Genomic DNA, 15,006 nt, shown 5'->3' on the forward strand with positions numbered 1-15,006 from the left:
CCAGCATTCGAGACATTTGATCTTCAGAGCTTGCTATCTTCGTCGTATGAACCTTGTCTAACTAGTATCACAGAGTATCCACGCGACAGCAAAGTCAAAGGCGGCCAACGATGGAAACATTCCAGAGCAAAACATCTCCCCGGTCCTGTCTTCTGTGTTTGGAGTCGTAGCCATACGCATGCTCCGCCCTTGACCAAGAAGAAACTTCAATGTGAAGTCGAATTGGAGGCTGGGAAGTTGGGAAGTATTCTACGAATCCCACCGAATCCAGACTCGCCCACCCTCGACGAGACGGCCAATCCGCGAAGGCCAAAAGTGCGGGGAGAGATTCCAGAGCGCGGCTTTTCCATTTTAGAACCTTTTATTCTCCACACCACTTTCGAGTCGTCAAAAGCCGTAAGAACAACGGGCTCACGACCAGACGGCTTGCGACGGACCTAAGGTGAAGTGACAGCGGCATGTCGGTACAGCTAGCACAGTGAGAAAGCACCAGAAGCCAGCAGGAGCAAAAGACGCGTCGGGGAAATAACAGAGTCTAGCCAGAACCAGAGTCATGGGATTTTCGATAACACCTCGATGAAGGAAAATTGCATGACCCATGGCCTTGGTGAACGTGGGGACATGGGGCATCAATGGCCGAGCCACAGGAATCCCTCACCCGCCTCTGGGGGGCGACAAAGTTGTCGCCCACAAGTTGATCACCGATTTAATAACCCATGTGTCAGTCTCGAAAGAGAAGCGAGAGTAGGGCAAGGTCGAAGTCGCCGTCCGTCCGTGACCCAATGGTCGACGTATGTATCTATAACCTATATCATAGAAGCAAGTAATGGATGGCTCGGCCCGCGCCATGCCTTGATCACTGTCGTTCTATAACCTCTCGCCCTCCCTTTTCTCATCATCATCAATGCTTCTTTCGCTTTCGAGCTAGTGTCTCTTCGCTCCCTGTTGATCGGAGGATCTCTGCTAGATTGCGTTCGAAGCTTCTCCGGGCTCGACCACAGCCTCGGGCCCAGACTTCCTTCTTCATAATCTCCATCTTTTTCTTTTCGCCGAAGCCAAACCAACAATTTTCACGAAAGCAGCTTTAAGTCGGAGATTTCAAGCCATATCGAAGGTGGTCAACTGCCGCCGCCATTCAAGCCAGCCGCATCGAACCCCGTTTGACCTGTCATCACATCACAGAACCACGGATACAATCAACCCTGAAGCCGGATCGACACTGCGGTAACTATAACCAGCGGCGAGACCGATCGTTCGGAAATTCCAACCACGTTCCATTTCACGACTTCATAGCAAAGCGAGCGATGAAAAGACTTGCTCAAGCGAGACGTTGCCCGTTCCGTCACCGTCGTCATATTTAGCGCAACCGAGGCCTGAATGTCATGCCCCATATCTCAATTCCGAAGTAACGCCTGAATGCCACGACGACCTATCACCAATACCGATTTAAAGAATTCAGCTTGACCGTGGGGATGTGCTCACATTCTGATCCCGCTGCGCTGCTCCCGTGACCCTTCAGATCTGCTGAAGCCCAGCCGTACCAAAAGCCGACGGCGCACCGCACCACAGCCATATTTTGCTTCGAAACCCATACACCGGTGCATCTCGTGTCTCTCACCCGAGACATCATATATCTTCCCCCCTGTGCTCTTTGAAACCCGACATCGTCTGTCTGGATCTGGCCTCACACAGAACAACTCGAACGTCCAGACCAAGTTCACGAGACCCTCGACGCTAGCTAGCACCAGACCATCGCCAGACGGTATAGCGTACCGAGAACGCCGACAACAGTCCAGAACCGAGGCGCAGAGCGCAAACTCACCTTTTCCCCTGGTCAGGGTGAACTGGTTGACCAAGAGATCTCCTTGGACAGGAAACACAAGAACCAAACAGCATCAGCGCCAGTGTGTGTTTTACCCCTGAGTCAGGGGTGTTGCGGACTGTTGACAGGGGGTCTCAGCAAGCGAGAAGCGACACCATCTCAAAGCAAAGCAACGAAAAGCCGCGACCGTTGGCAATCGCACTCCTTCTTTGGCAGCATCTCCCGAGCGCCTTTAACAATTCAACTTCTTCGTCGCGCCTGAAGTCTGCGACTACGTAGTTGAAAAAGGGAGGGTTGTTTTACGGGACCGACTGACTTCAAACTGGGGCGACTGGAAACACATTCCAGATACCGACACCGAGACAAGAACCGCGGGGCTGCTGCTGCTTCTAGAAACATTTGAGAAACACTGGCTTGCAACCTTTTGGGCCCGCTCAACTGTTGATCGACGGCAAAAAGGGCTGTATTTGAGACCGTTCGCCGTGCTCCCCCGGCATTCGTCTTAACGTTCAGAAACAAGAACGTTGCAAGCAAGTGGAAGTCTCGGCCAAGTACCAACTCTATTTTTGTCTTTTGCTGGATCTCCGTATCCAACTCCACGCATCGTTTCCGACACGCAAGCAAGCAAGCAAGCCAAGGACGATTGATTGTCAATCGATCGCAGCTGAGCTGAACAAAAAGAGCCACTGGATCAGACTTGCGGAATCCCGTCCCGTCTCCTTACTGGTATCCATCCCACGACGGGACGACATTTGTCAACGGTCAAGGGACTATCCAATCGGGAGGGTCAATTGAGTTACCCTTCTGGCTCCCGTCGAACGGGCCGTTGTCGCTTGTCATTGTTGAAGAAGAAGCGGGATTAAGAACTGAACCACTCAAACAAAGCCTTGAAAAAAAGGGGGTCAATCACGACAACAAACCAAAACAACCGGACAGATACCTATGCGTGCATCGGAAACCTTCTTCAGCGCAGAAGGTGGACGGGCAGTCCGGGTGTTGTAACAATAGCGGCCGCAGGATCGCAACATCCGGCAGGAATTGTGGGAAAAGGTAGCATCGCATCGCATCGGGTCGGTCAAGGAAGAAAAGAGTTCCTTGGTCAAATCAGCCGTGTCAACTCTTTCAGTGGTGTCTGTCCGCAGTGAGTGGGCACATTGCTGTTTGGAACCACGGAAACGAAGCGATTCAGACGCCCGCGCGAGTCCTGTCAATCAACCTGAACCCCCCGAATCGAATCCTGGCAAGGTTCGGGTGTACCTTACAGGCTCGGATAGGTGGTGGAGGATCTTTCCGCTGTTAGTGGTTTAGTGCGTTGTTAAGCTGTTCCAACGAACTGCACAGCGGGGTCGGCTAGCGGACACGGAACCACACCCTGAACCCCATCGACCAGGGGAAGCAGGGGCGGGCGGCCCAGCAGGCCAGCTAACAGCAAACTAACCCCTGCCCACACACCGGCAGTTCCATTTCCTCGTTAAGAAATCAGGAGACAGGCCAGACACGGGGAGGGGGGAGGAGAAACAATCGAAAGAAAGAGAAGGAAGGAGGGAGGAGACGGGCAAAAAACAAAAAAAAAAGGTTTGATTTCTTCACTGTGACTGTGACGTCTGGAAACAGCCATCGCACCAGCCAGAGAGAGACTGGAAGAACCCTGCCCTCCACTCTTGCCTTGCCTTGTGTGCCTGCGTCCCGGCCTGGGTGCTCCTCCTGCCTTACGGTTTGTAAAGATGGAGTTCCTGTCGGGCTATGCAGCCGCAAGGGCTCCTTTATCCGCCTACCAGGTCGAGCCACCTCCACAATCGTCGACTTCATCTTCTAGTTCTACCTCGCAGCAGCAGCGCTCCTCCTCCGATCGACGAGGACCGCCGCCTCTCCATCCCACTCGCTCCAACTCGACCTCGGGCACTCACTCGCACCGAAAGCGTCGCCAGCACGGCCACGTCCGCACCAACAGCGCCAGCACCACCGGCAGCTCGGCCGCTCCTCTGGTCAGCAGCAGCGCCGCCGGCCCAGGTCAACTACCCTCTTCCTCTTCGACAACATCATCATCATCCTCCCACCACGGCCACGGCCACGGCCACGGCCACGGTCACGGTCACGGTCACGTTCACAGCCACAAACACAAGCTGTTGACGCCAGCTTGGTTACAACCACGACCACTCCCATCAGATCACTACAGCGACGGTGCTTCGGCCGCCACCGCTCAGAACTCTGCATCACCCGGACCCCGTGCCACCTCGTCTCTCGACCATTATCGCCCCTCGCGCCGAGACTTCCTCAATCCTCCTTCGTCCTCCTCCCATCACCAGCACCGTAGCCATCATCCCGAGCGGATACCTACGTCTGGCCGGTACCCGAACATACACGGCAACAACAATCACAAGCAGCTCCCCGCGACACCTCGTATCGACACGCACGATAGCCATAAATACCTGACGCCCACCAACACCGGTAGCGCTTCCGAGCCCTCATCAGCCCGGTCACCTGTCTTTCGTGACGGAACAGCCCCCCTCGCGCACACCACGAGCAACATCAGCATCGTAGGAGGAACCGGAGCCTCCATTGCCTTTGCCGCCCACGCGGCCTCCAGCATCCTCGAGCGTGGTCGTCACGTGCCGGCGTCGCCCCAGTCCCAGGGGCAACAACATGCTGGTAGCGCACAAGCCGGCGCCACCATGCCTCTCTCGTCCGGGACCAGCTCCAAGATCTCTGGTTACGATGGCTCCCGCGCCGAAAGTGTCTCCAGCATCGCTGGCACCACGATAAGCAGTCGCACGTTTCTCTCGAGCGATCCTTTGCCGAACCCCGACCAGCTCGCGAACAACCAGGCCAGACCTTTTGTCTTGCGCAATGGCCGAACATACATCTCCGACCCGACACTGGCGTACCCGCTACCCGTCGATCTCGAGGAAATACACAGACAGACGTTGAGGACGCTGTTGCTGCTCCAGCTCTTCGGAAAGCCAATATGCTCGCCCGAGTTCGCAGACCAGCCGCCCAAGCGCATCCTGGAAATCGGCTGTGGCTCTGCGGTCTGGTCGATGCTCTGCTATAAGCACTACAAGAACCTCGGTCAAGCTGATGGCATGTCCTTTACGGGTATTGACATTGCTCCCTTGGCGCCACCCAGTACCTCAGGAAACAGCGATGGCAGCGACGGGCGCCGCAGCAACCGCGCCTCTTCTTCGTCTGCCACCTTATCGGCAGCCGGCGGTGGCGGTGCGACTAGCGGCTCCGGCATGCACCCCGATCCTTCAATGAACTGGCGTTTTGTCCAACACGACTGCCGCAAGTTCCCGTTTCCCTTTGCCGACGCCTCGTTCGATTTGATCATGTGCAAGGACGTCTCTCTCATCACGACTACTGCCATGCAACAGCCTCTCATTGATGAGTACATCCGTCTCCTTGCGCCGGGCGGTGCCATCGAGATCTGGGAAAGCGATCACACGCTACGAATGCTGCGACCGCACGTCCCTGAGCATCTGCAGAACTCCTCCTCGGCGCCGGCCGCTGGCGAGGACGGGCAGCCTGCGGAAGGTACCGAGGACGACGGCGCAGCGGAAAAATCTCCCGAAGAACTCGAAGCCATTGAAGCTGCCCGCCTAGGCGCCTACGTAATGACAGCCAACACGCCCCTCTCCTCTCCCCTAAACCACTTCCTGGTGGAATACAACGCCTGGCTCTCCAAAGCCCTCGAAGCCCGCTCCTTGTCTAGCATGCCATGCACCCTCATCGGGCCCATAATGCTTCAAGAAGCCGAGGCCCTAACGGGGATGGGCAATAAGCGATTAGCGGTCCCGCTATCAGAAGTCCGTTGGGAGAGGGAAGGCGTGGGCGGTGTTGTTACGAAAGATGGGAAGGCGTTTATTTCGACAAAACCAAGTTTTTCGAATTTACACCTGGGGACGGAGAATGGAGGTGGGGGGAAGTCGTTGGGACCGGAGGCGCAGGCACTCAGGAGGACGGCGTTGATGACGGTTGTGCAGATGATTCAGAGCTTGGAACATATACTGAGGGATGTGAGTGGCAAGAGTCAGGATGAGTGGGATGCGTGGTTGGGCAAGATGATGAATGATCTTGTGAGGGAGAATGGGACGAGTTGGGGGGAGTGTTTGGAGGTTGGAGCTTGGTGGGCGAAGAGGAGGTAGCATGAGGGTGTTGAAGGAGAAATGGGGGGTGTGTGGAGGTAATTTCTTTTCGCGTGGTAGAATGGTAATTTTCTAATGGTGGCCTCTTTGACTGAGAATGGAAAGGAGGCCGGGATATAGGCTGAGCGTTTTTGGATATCGGCGGGTGGGATAGGTTGCATTTGGGTAGGTCTGGTGGAGGATGTTCTTGGATATGGATGGACGGTCTATATACGGGTACCTTCCAGGTATATAGGAAAGATCTCTCATGACCAAACGATGAGCGTTCTCTTCGACCAGTGATCCAGGCTTCGATGCTGTGCCCTTGCCCCGATTCGGCGGCATCATCTTCCTGCGTTCTTGCATATTGTTAACTTTTATCTGACGACACCTTTACTCGCATACCAGTAGGCAATCAACGTCCTACTGTTACTTCCTTCCTCTGTTGCAGAATATGACATTCGTTTGGAAGGTAGGTATATACAATAACCAAATCAACACGGTAAGGTAGTGGATAAACCGACCAACCCAACCAGCCTCCTTCTCTTTCACCACGTTCATGCAGTGCTCAACCATGTTCACATCTGATACTGCTGAAAAGCCTGTTCCCCTTCATACTGCTTCTTTAATGTCCTGTATTTCTTCAAGTAATATCTGCTGCACGTCAGCTCAAGCTCCAATCTCACTCATTCTTCCCCATCCCAGATCTCCCATCCCAGCCTCCCAAGCCAGTGGTGTCCGTGACAGGTAAAGAAAGGTCTGGTAGGTAGAGGTAGGTAAAGGTAGGTATCTTAAAGAAAGGCAGATAGATGTAGAAGTAACTCACAACGCCTGCAACTCCTTCTGGACAAACTGCGCCGTGGCAATGGCCTGCTTGATCTCCCCTTCGTCCCGCAGGCCGGCTTTGGACATGAATGCGCGGTGGAGACGGGGGCGGAAGTAATCGTAGCCTTGGGGATATTCTTTGCCCATGTGGAGGAGTTCTGGGTTTCGTGTTAGTGTGTGAAAAGCGAAGAATGAGGAAGAAAAGGGAATGAACGGAGTTGAGAAATGGAAGTACCTTTGTACAGCTGGATGACTTGTCGTCGGAGAGCAGGGTTCGGCGGGGGAAGGGCTCCGGCCATGGTGATGGCAATTGACAGACTGGGAGATGCCGTAACTATGGAGACTCGAGATAGCTCGAGAAAAACAATGATACACCTGATTCTAGAGGACTGATAACAAAGAAAGGGTAGGATGATTGCTAAATCGATAATTGTTTACATATAGTGATGATGGCGATGACCGCGGTGGTTGAAAGGGACCTGAGTGATGCAGTCCGTGCGCATCACCATCACCGAGTACCGTAGCGTGACGCCATAGGGGACGGACGGGAGCTGGGAATCTCTTTATCTTATCAGCTGGATGCCGGCATTGACCGACCGACCACGGTTCGCTTTGACGTTTTGGTCAACAACCCCGAAGAGCCTATATTGGCGATATTGTCGACCTCTGGAACACCGTTTTTAGGCTTTGTCAATATGTCATGCTGATCTTTATACCAGCTTAAAACGACTTTCACATCCCTACCTGCCTTGTTCGATATGGCTTTGAGTTGAAGCCGGGTACCCTGACCCGAACCGGCGGAGACATGCACTAACAAATCCCAGGACCACCACTGCCACCAGTCAGCCATTGCGATACCAACACGATGATTCTTTGCCATGGAAAATAACTGAAAAAATAGTCAAGCACGGCAAAGTCAGTCTACGGTTTTTTTCACAGAGTATCAAAAGGTTTCTAGCTCTCTGGACGCGATCGGCCCAACTCCCCGTCATCCCATCTGTTAGCGGAGCCCCACCCCGGCCTAACCCCGCTGCCGAGCATGACGGGCTCGATCTACCGATTGACGACCAAGACGGGCGGCACAAGGGGACGGGGCCGAGGTGTGATGTGATGCGATGGATCCCTCCCTGGACGTTAACACACTCCGCTCACTTACACCTTGATTACTGATCACTGAACGACTTGACTGCCGCATTTTCATCCTGAAGGAACCTTTCAAGCGCACACCCATCTCTCGTCCAGCTTGCAGCATCCCGTCATCATCTCCGTTATCGCAGTCATTGCAACCATGCCTCCCATCCTCCCGCGCTGGCACCTCGCCCTACACCGCACCACCACCAAACAAATTACCACATCCACCCTTCGCCCAGCCACCACGTTTCTCACCAACACGCGCCTCATCTCAACATCCCCCCTTCTAACCACCCACCAACAATCCTCCACCATCACCGCCCTCGACCAACAAATCCCCAAACCCCCGCCAAAGAAATGGATAACCGACCTCCCCGCTCGCGTCGGAGAATGCATCATTTTCGGCTGTTCTCCGCAACAAGTCCATGATGCTTCTTTGATCTTGAAAGCGCTGAGTGAGGAGTGGAGGGGGTTGTTGGCGGGTAGTGAAGGTTTCCTCACGGGTGGGAGGAGAGGGTTGGATGGACGGGAGGTTGCGTGGGGGGAGATGGATAGTTTTGTGAGTATCTTTTTTTTTTTTTTTTTTTTTTTTTTTTTTTTTTTTTTTTTTTTTTTTGGTTTGGTATTTGATGGAGAGGTTAGAAAGAAGCGGTGGAAGGGGAAGTGGGTGATGGGAATGGGCATGGATCGAGATATGGAAGATGGGAGAAAAGAAGGAAGTAAGCGACTGGAAAGGGTGGAGGGAAGAGAGATGCCAAAATCCATGAATGCAGGGAAATAAAGGCAAAACGAGGGAGGGGCTGAAGGGAGAGCTGGAAGATGAGTGAATGGGGGTAGAGGAAATGATAGAAATGGGTAAGCAAGTGGAGATGAGAGACGGAGGAACGGCCCGCCCATGGATCGGCCCGTCCCCCAGCATCGGGATAGAATTCGACTACATCTGGTCAGGTGCGGATGTTGATAATATGGATGGAAAGCTACAGACCAGGCGACGGTGGTTGTGGCATTTACTCCGCGGGCACCAGGCTCAGGCTATACGCGCCTTAACATTAAATCCTTCCCGGGATTTTATAGAGGGACGAAAAGCGAGGTGGATGAAGTTTGACGACGAGGGCAACGAAGAGGGCAGATTAATTGACCGAAGATGGGACAAGTGCTAACAAGAGCAACACAGGGCCACGTAAACAACGTCAACTACTACCGCTACGCCGAGTCCGCGCGAGTCAACTGGATCACTAACTTCTCCGTGCACGTCGACCCAGCTCACAGGCAAGAATGGACGGAACTGATGCAGCCAAAGGCCATCGGGTTGATTATGAAGTCTCTCAAGTGTGACTTTAAATTTGTTCGTCCCCTTTTCCCCCAATTCCCCGTTCTATCTCTCCCTTCGCACACTTACCAGACAATAGCCAATGGTCTACCCAGACCGCATCTCCGTCTACCACCGCCTCGCCGCCCCTCCCCAGCCCGGGCAAACCAGCTTCCACCTCGAATGCACCGTCCTCTCGCACCAACACCGCCGCGCCGCCGCGCGGCTGGAGGAGGACATTGTCATCTACGATTACCGCAAGGCAGGCAAGACGGCCATGCCCGAGTTCATGCTGAACCTGTTCGAGAAGACGTGGAAGTTGCAGCAAGAGGAGACGATTAGAGCCCGCAAGAGGATATGGGAGTTGATTGGGGGAGTCGAAAAGTTGGAGAGGGAGACGTGGGATCGGGAGGATGCGAAGGAGGATCTGGGCAGTGCGGTTGGGGGGTTGAGTTCGTGAAGACCTACACTTCAACTACTCTACAATACAATACTGGTTTGCTTTGTTACGGCAGTTTGGCTCTTCAGCTATGTAAGGGTTTAGGTGGGAGGAGGAGGAGATCTGCAACTCTTGTTTGACTCTTTTAAGCTTTTCGTTTGAAGCAACTGACAATGACTAAATAGATTCCTCTTCTTATGCCTCTTTCCGTCCCTTTTGAGGCCGTCAAGAACTCGAAAGTATAAGAGCCCAGTCCACTCCGGCAGTCCGGCACTCATCCGCTCGATATTCATATGCTTTTCCATCCACTTCAGTGGCTCAAGAGCGAGAAATAAGCGCTTTTAGCACCGCAAAACTAACAGATATACCAGGGGTAGATTGTAGCGATGGGTAAATGGGGTGAGGAATGGGGCGAGGAGTGGGGATGTTGAAAGGGTAGATGGGTTCATGTTGCTAGCGGTTAGTTCTAGAGGAGAGAAGAGTTTGGATAGGTACAGAAGTAGGTACCGTAGTTGTGGTGTTGATCTGGATCAGGTAGTTGGTGAGTTAAAATGATACCCTACCTAACCCATGGATGTGCGAGAAAAGCTTGTACTGACAACAGACACTGGGAAGAATGCATTCGTTAGGTAGTAGTAGTATGAAGTAAAGCTAGTTGGAAGTCCGTGCCCGCTAACATGGCGTGGAAACCGGGCGGTTATCTACCTGTAGCTTTTTAGCGAGGCTAGCGAGGCTACATCGTTTATGCTACGGTATTCCATTCTAGACGCTCAGTCTAGACTTCCCCTTGTTAAACGAGACTTCTGGCTGGCTAGTTCCACAATTTACCAGATCATTCCTTCCTAATTCTTCGAAAGTCATGATTAATTTTTTTCGTCTTGGGTTCTTTTTTTCTTTCCGACCACGACTGCTCCTTTCCGAGGCATTTCTGAGATGGCTACACGACGCAAGGGTCCTCTTTCTTGGTCACTCAATCGGGCCAGTAGCTCAATGGTTCTTGCCTTGCTTTCTTTCTCGTAATGGCAGGTGGTGCCCAAAAGAAAAAGAAAAAAAAACCAAAAAAAACGAACACTACCAACTCGACCACTGTTTTTTTGGTGAGCCCGTATGTAGTCATTTGGGGCACCACCTGGATGGTCAGTTCGATCTCGTTGGATTCGGAGGTTGTCTTTTCCGCACTGAAAAGTTTCGCGCGACGGGAATGGCTTCCTTTTTCGGATCAGATTTCAAGTCGAAGTCCACTCGCCGTGCGGCCGCGTAGCCCAGCCGGCTTAGACGGCTCTGACAGAGACCGGTTGGTGTAGTGTAGTATCTCCCCTTGCGTATCCATGTACCAACACTCGCCTCAGGTGGAACTGGTTGTTACATTGTCTCTTCGAGATGCGGGTGGCTGGCACGCACTAATAATGCTTTTGTCCACAATGACCGTGCAGCTGGAAATTGTATGATGGATGCTGCGGACTCTGTATGTGGAATAAACATATAAAGCTAATGGTCAGGTCTCGTTTTCGAGGACAATTCATCTGTCTGTTCCATCTTCACGTCAACTCCTTCGCCCACATACAGAATAACCCGCTCAAGCCATAATGCTCTACTCGACCTTTATCTCCGGTGCCGTTCTGGCCATGCTGCAGGTAAGAGCCAGAGTCCAGGTCACTTCCTCCGACATTTCACACAAGAGGTCCTAACCAACCTACTTGTAGGTCCTACCTGTCAGCGCAATGCCAGCAACTGCTCCGAGCAGTGAAGGCCCCCTCGCTGGTTACGGCATCGAAGACATCACTTGGGAGCTCGAGACCGAGTCCGGTGCTACTGTCAACCTCACGGGCACTATTGAACAGGTCCTGCAATACGCCGAGTTGAACCAAATCCCTCTTAAGCAGAATCCCGATTACAATGTTTCCGATGCTTCTTCCTCCTCCTCTACCAGCATCCATGCTAGGGCGGGGGAGACTCTGGATTGCAATGTAGCGCAGTTGAACCTAGCTCGCGTGGACAAGATTAACGACGGCGTTACGTATCTTCGACAAGTCGCGGGCAAGCCGGCCAACGGTCCTGGCCCGAACAACTGCGGCCGGGTCAGCTGCTCGTGGAACTCGGCGATTTATTGGTGCAACGACGTACGTATACATACCTACCCATGGTACCCTCAATTGGATATTGTGTCAAATGCCCCTGCCTTGCCTTAACTCATCCTGTGACCTGTTTTTTTACTGACGACCTGGACTTTGCAACTTCTTAGAACACCGTGGCAAAGACACTTGGCACCTACAACCACATCGCTGATGGCGCTCAGTTCATCCTTAACAACTGCCCCTACCATGAGATGGGTATTTTTTACATGGGCGTTAAGGGTTGGGTTTCTATGCCGGATAAGTGGAGGGTCGTTATTACGACCAATGCTTGCTGAGTGGTAATACGGCTTCAGATTCGCGCGTACATCGTGGTTAAGGTATTGTTGTGGATGGAGAATGTGAGGGTATAGAAGGTACACTACACACGAGGACTGGACGCGAAGGAGTGGAGGATTTGAGGGGGTGCGGCTGGGAGTTTTGAGACTTGGAGTAATAGGACAGTGCTAGCAGGGAGTATTATCCTGAGCTGGTATTAAAAATATTCAGCATAGAGCAGACTTGGTGATGGACAGACAATTCAAAGCAGAGAATGATGATGATGGTGTTCGGATTAGATGTGAACCCGAATCCGAATCCAACTCTGGCCCGCTTCCTAAATGACAATGAAGAAACCATATTCATTCCGGTCTGCATGTCTCATACCAGGCGCAATCCACTCGACAGGCCAAAGCACGATGTTGACTTCGCAACTACCAATACTCACGCTATAGCTCAGTGAAGGAAGGTTGTGGTTGGAAGCCAAGCCACCATTCGGTCTTTCGTGCCAGTGGTACTCTCCGTCTTATATCATCCGAACCTTAGCCCCAGTGCCGGCACCGGTCCGGCAGGTCCCGTCCCGTACCACCGGCGTTAATCCAGCCGCATGCGTCCATGTCCTCCAACCTTAACTCGACTACCGCTCATTACCCATCAACCTCATTTGGACTAGAGGTACCATACCTTAGCTACCATGACCAGGGGCACTCTTCCTTCTTTCTTTCCTTTTTTCTTTCCTTCCTTCCTTCCTTCCTTCCTTCCTTGAACTCGACGACTTCCACTTACATACCTCTAAACACACTATCCTGAGAACACCTAAGGACGGGATGCAAGAACCATAAACTTTTCGAACTCGATCGCTACATATACTCGCTCTCGAACACCAAAAGAATTGACTTGTCCGACACTTCGGGGTAAGTCGATTTAGGTCACATGTGCATGCAGCCAACAATGCACCTAACACCCGAAGCCCAATGCTAGTAGGTAACTCACATTCCATGTCTGGTAAGCTCTATTTCCATATCCATGTCCATATCGGGATCCTGTTCGAACTTCAATTTCCAATCGTGTTCCTGGATTCGGCTTCTTCCCACTCTCGAGCCACTCCCGCTTAAATTTTCCATTAGTCTACCTCTAGACTTGTTCATGGACTATACTACTGTCATAACTCATAAATGCCGGCAGGCGCACGCGGCGACCGTTCCGGTGCGGCGATCACTCTCTGCGGATCTGGACCGAGACCTTTTTAACTCCGTTGATCTACAAGGCAGTGCAGCTGGTAGATCTGGAATTGGGTTTCCGCACACCGCAATGTTGATCTCCTGGGCTCATGCAGTTGGGCGATCGCGGGAGGCTGGGGCCGAGATGCTCTTGATTGACACATGAGGAGGTGCGGACTCGATGTTGTGGGGTGTTAATCAAGGTAAGGACTGGAGGTTCGGCTAGGAGCTGTCAACATAAAAACCTCGCTTTCGATGTTAGTGGATGGGTTAATGGTGTAGCGATGGCTTGGAGAGAAAAACGAAGACATTAGGGCTCGTGGCATGGTCGCAGGAGCTGTTCCGGCCATTTAGCCAGCTAGATCCTGTGAAAGCACATAGGACGAAAAGAAAGCAAACCAACATGAACATCAGATGTAGTGATAACGCCATAACCATTCATTCATTAACCATACAGTAAGTACACCGCATTAATGAGGATAATTCGTAATGCTCCCAATCCGCACAATCAAGAAAAACGCTAGGGCCAGAAACGGCGATCTGACCAAAATGGTCTTCGTCGTGCGAGCAGTCGCCAAAAGCAATCCGGCACCGAACGACACGTCCTTCTCCGAGCCCTGCGTGCCTTCCTCCTCACGCTCATGTGCTGACACTGCCGGCCTCATCCACGTCGGCATCCACTCCATGACTGCTTTCCCGGCCTTCACCTCCTAGGTGTCGTCACCATCAGAACGCCTCCCCTTTTTATTCCTCCATGCAGGTGTCAAAGTCTCCTAAAGCCCACAAGCCTTCAAAGCCACCTGCTTAACCTGCGCATCCACGCGACCAAACTGCTCGGCGTTGCCGCCCGTCAACTCGTTCATGGCTTTCTTGCTCATGTTGATGCCGGCGCCGGCGTGGTCGATGGCCAGGATGTTGATCGTCTTGCCCTTGTAGGTCACGGACCAGCAGGTACCGCAGTTGGGCGAGTTCCAGCCGCCGACCTGCTCGACGCCGCCGACATAGGGGAAGTTCTTGATCTGCGATTGGAAGTTCCAGCCGTACTTGGTGATGAGGCCGTTGGCGCCGTCGGAGCACGAGACGACGGTGAGAGAGCGGTTGGGGTCATCGTAGCCAGTGTCGTAGGAGACTGTTGTGTGGACAGGTTAGCAAATGGTCAGAAGAGACGAAAGGTGAAGGGAGACATACCAGTGGTAGCAGAGGCGGCGGTGGCCAGGGTGAAGAGACTGAGGACCTTGGAGAGCTGCATTTTGATGGATGTGGAATGTGATGTGCTGGTGGGTTGATTATAGTATTCTCCAAGAAAATGACTTGGTAGTATTAAGGTGAAGTAGTAACGAAAGTTGAAGATGGAGGCTGATGCAAGATGCTGGATGCTGGATGCTGATGTGGAATGTCAAAAGTAATATCCCAAAGGGAAGGGAGCAGGACCCTTATATGCATCCCGACGATCCCTCCTCCCTTCTAGCTCCTGCCCTTGAAGGTTCGCAAACACAGCATCACCACCCAACAAGAGACATGGGAAAAGAACGGAATACGGCATCGTGCTGTCCGTAACTGGTGATGGTTACGGAGATCCACCAGCCTAGTCGGTCACCACCCACGACACGAGGGGCTTCATGGAAGCTACGTACCAAATGGGGACTTGCAACATGTTGTCGCCGCAAATAGAACTCCCCAATCCCCACACCATGCAACCAGCAGTTTAAGTTGCCTTGTTGGACGTCATGGGTAAGGAAAGCACCG

The 15,006-nt window shown here is 52.7% G+C and overlaps 5 protein-coding genes across 5 annotated transcripts; 3 read left to right on the forward strand and 2 right to left on the reverse strand.

Moving 5' to 3' along the window:
• Window positions 1-1,435: 1,435 nt before the first annotated feature.
• Window positions 1,436-6,347, forward strand: SMAC4_08237 (uncharacterized protein). The gene has a single exon (XM_003347205.2). The coding sequence runs from the start codon at window positions 3,547-3,549 to the stop codon at window positions 5,965-5,967; it is 2,421 nt and encodes an 806-aa protein (XP_003347253.2). The 5' UTR covers window positions 1,436-3,546; the 3' UTR covers window positions 5,968-6,347.
• Window positions 6,348-6,768: 421 nt separating this feature from the next.
• Window positions 6,769-7,376, reverse strand: SMAC4_08236 (uncharacterized protein; the record flags this gene model as incomplete). Its single annotated transcript, XM_003347204.2, has 2 exons — window positions 7,007-7,376; window positions 6,769-6,929 (listed from the first exon to the last, which is right to left on the reverse strand). The coding sequence occupies exons 1-2, from the start codon at window positions 7,068-7,070 to the stop codon at window positions 6,769-6,771; spliced, it is 225 nt and encodes a 74-aa protein (XP_003347252.1). The 5' UTR covers window positions 7,071-7,376.
• Window positions 7,377-8,059: 683 nt separating this feature from the next.
• SMAC4_08235 (uncharacterized protein) lies at window positions 8,060-9,671 on the forward strand (the record flags this gene model as incomplete). The annotated part of the gene is made up of 3 exons (XM_003347203.1): window positions 8,060-8,461; window positions 9,077-9,247; window positions 9,312-9,671. The coding sequence occupies 3 exons, from the start codon at window positions 8,060-8,062 to the stop codon at window positions 9,669-9,671; spliced, it is 933 nt and encodes a 310-aa protein (XP_003347251.1).
• Window positions 9,672-11,192: 1,521 nt separating this feature from the next.
• Window positions 11,193-12,268, forward strand: SMAC4_08234 (uncharacterized protein). The gene is made up of 3 exons (XM_003347202.2): window positions 11,193-11,284; window positions 11,354-11,770; window positions 11,893-12,268. Exons 1-3 carry the CDS (start codon window positions 11,237-11,239, stop codon window positions 12,058-12,060), a joined length of 633 nt encoding a protein of 210 aa, XP_003347250.1. The 5' UTR covers window positions 11,193-11,236; the 3' UTR covers window positions 12,061-12,268.
• Window positions 12,269-13,681: 1,413 nt separating this feature from the next.
• SMAC4_08232 (uncharacterized protein) lies at window positions 13,682-14,662 on the reverse strand. Its single transcript, XM_003347200.2, has 2 exons — window positions 14,449-14,662; window positions 13,682-14,389 (listed from the first exon to the last, which is right to left on the reverse strand). Exons 1-2 carry the CDS (start codon window positions 14,507-14,509, stop codon window positions 14,034-14,036), a joined length of 417 nt encoding a protein of 138 aa, XP_003347248.1. The 5' UTR covers window positions 14,510-14,662; the 3' UTR covers window positions 13,682-14,033.
• Window positions 14,663-15,006: the final 344 nt, after the last annotated feature.

This window comes from Sordaria macrospora, chromosome 2 (assembly GCF_033870435.1).
Source record: "Sordaria macrospora chromosome 2, complete sequence".
In the NCBI taxonomy this organism is placed as follows: domain Eukaryota; kingdom Fungi; phylum Ascomycota; class Sordariomycetes; order Sordariales; family Sordariaceae; genus Sordaria; species Sordaria macrospora.

What these genes read in the sequence shown, in the direction of transcription:
- SMAC4_08237 (XM_003347205.2), top strand. Translation starts at nt 3,547, where the DNA reads ATGGAGTTCCTGTCGGGCTATGCAGCCGCAAGGGCTCCTTTATCCGCC.
- SMAC4_08232 (XM_003347200.2), bottom strand. Translation starts at nt 14,509, where the DNA reads ATGCAGCTCTCCAAGGTCCTCAGTCTCTTCACCCTGGCCACCGCCGCC. An exon ending in CGCCGCCTCTGCTACCACTG is followed by an intron (nt 14,390 to 14,448) that starts GTATGTCTCCCT and finishes TCCACACAACAG; the next exon opens with TCTCCTACGACACTGGCTAC.
- SMAC4_08234 (XM_003347202.2), top strand. Translation starts at nt 11,237, where the DNA reads ATGCTCTACTCGACCTTTATCTCCGGTGCCGTTCTGGCCATGCTGCAG. An exon ending in CCGTTCTGGCCATGCTGCAG is followed by an intron (nt 11,285 to 11,353) that starts GTAAGAGCCAGA and finishes ACCTACTTGTAG; the next exon opens with GTCCTACCTGTCAGCGCAAT. An exon ending in CGATTTATTGGTGCAACGAC is followed by an intron (nt 11,771 to 11,892) that starts GTACGTATACAT and finishes GCAACTTCTTAG; the next exon opens with AACACCGTGGCAAAGACACT.